Here is a 1,970-nt window from a genome sequence, read left to right as displayed (position 1 = left end):
TATCTGCTTTATTATTACCACTTACTTATAGAGGTGATTTACAGATTTAATGAGAATATATCAAAGTACTTTATAATTCACAAAAATATAAATTTATACAATGCTATCTACTTTGTATTGAGCATATTCTAAATTCTGGGACTAGTACTGGAAACTTTACATATATAGTGTTACCTCTTAATTCTCAACACAACCCCACAGTTGTTATAATTACATTTAATGTATAAATGACTTCAGAGAAACAGAAAAGATTGGGTGATTTGTTAAAGGTCCAGCTAGAAAAGGGCAGTCAGAATTCAACCCAATATTACTTCCATACAGAGGTTTTACTTTTTCCTTTCTACTCAGAGCTAACACAACAGCATTATTTAACGTCCTTAAGAATGGTGGGGAGGAATCACTGAATAACCTGCTTTGACAAAACACCCTGATAAAATCTATGCTTGTATTTTAGAACCCCTGGGTTTCACACATTGTTTTTATAGTTTTTACACATCAAGTTAAGGTGAAAAGTGATAGATTTTAAGAACCAAGAATATGGTATGCCATCCCACCCAAACTTATAAACAAATCACAAATAACATGAAATAGAAAAAAAAACATAAAGACTTCCTTTGCTTTTGGAAAACAGCTGAGAAACAACAAAACTCTTTTCAGAAGTACAGACAAAATTTGTTTTTGTAGTGTAGTTAATATGCCCTCCTTAGGCATTAAGACACTTTTCTGTTTGTAACCTTAATGCAGCCGTATTTTTACTCTTTATAAAAATCAAGTCTCTCAATAAAAACAGTAACTTACTCACTAATCATTAAAAAATTGCATCACTAAAAATGTAGTTATACACACCAATTTCTGACCTCTTAGAATATTCTGCACAATCAGTTTTAATCACTGGAATGAATTACTGCTCAAAAAAGCAGTACGGCTTCAATTGCATTATGATTTGGTAGTCAATATTCCTGTTTTCCAGTAAAAGGGAGATTTCATGAACAGAAACATTGGGCTCCTTATGGTTTCATCGATCAAGAGAACGTCTCTGAGCAGCTTCTGAGCAAACATTTCTTAATAGGTTGATCACAGATCTGGGGTCTTCACTCCTCACAATAGCACTGCCAGACACAATCATGTTAGCTCCTGCCTCTGCACACTTATGGACATTGTCAGAACCTACTCCAACATCGACCTCTATATCCAAAGATGGGAAGTGGGTCCTCAATCAGTGAACCTTTGGCATCATATCTTCCTGAATTTCTGCCCTCCAAACCCCGGTTCCACTGTCATAACCAAGGCCATATCTATTTGATTAGCCCATGGTGCCAAATACTCAACTGAGGTTCCTGGTTTGATGGCAAGGCCAACATTCATCCCATTCTCCCGAATGTCTTTAATCAAAGCCCCTGGGTTCTCAGTAGCCTCGAGATGAAAGGTGTACTGATTGGCTCCTGCTACAGCCATTGGCTTTACCCACTGTTCTGGCTTGGACACCATCATGTGCTTGTCAAAGAAAGGGTCCTGGCCTAGCTGTTTTCGAAGGCTTTCTACCACAGGGTGACCAAAGGTGATGTTGGGAACAAAATGCCCATCCATTACATCCAGGTGCAGATAATCGGTCCCAGAGTCTAGCATCCGGAGGCACTTGGCCCCTAAATTGGCCAGGTCGCTGTTGAGGATGGACAGGCCAATCTTGCAGCCTGACGCCATACCACTGGCTCCCAAGAGCAAGTTACCCCACAAGTCCCCGGTAACACCAGAGCCCACTTTTTTTTTTTTTTTAAACCAGGAAATTCTATCAAAGAATCACAGTTTGGCCAGGCACGGTGGCTCATGCCTGTAATCCCAGCACTTCAGGAAACCAATGCGGGAGGATCACTTGAGCCCAGGTGTTTGAGACCAGCCTGGGCAACATAGTAGGACCCCGTCTTTACAAAGTAAAAAATGTGCCTGTGTGATGGCACATGCCTGTGGTCCCA

At 40.1% G+C, this 1,970-nt stretch overlaps 1 protein-coding gene across 1 annotated transcript; it reads right to left on the bottom strand.

Moving 5' to 3' along the window:
• Window positions 1-763: 763 nt before the first annotated feature.
• On the bottom strand, window positions 764-1,736 carry RPEL1 (ribulose-5-phosphate-3-epimerase like 1). The gene is given in 2 exon segments (XM_009245761.4): window positions 764-1,245; window positions 1,248-1,736. Coding segments are annotated over 2 exon segments (684 nt in total). The 5' UTR covers window positions 1,702-1,736; the 3' UTR covers window positions 764-1,015.
• Between the last annotated feature and the right edge of the window lie 234 nt (window positions 1,737-1,970).

Source organism: Pongo abelii, chromosome 8 (assembly GCF_028885655.2).
Source record: "Pongo abelii isolate AG06213 chromosome 8, NHGRI_mPonAbe1-v2.0_pri, whole genome shotgun sequence".
NCBI lineage: Eukaryota > Metazoa > Chordata > Mammalia > Primates > Hominidae > Pongo > Pongo abelii.
This window is presented reverse-complemented; position numbering and strand designations above follow the sequence as displayed.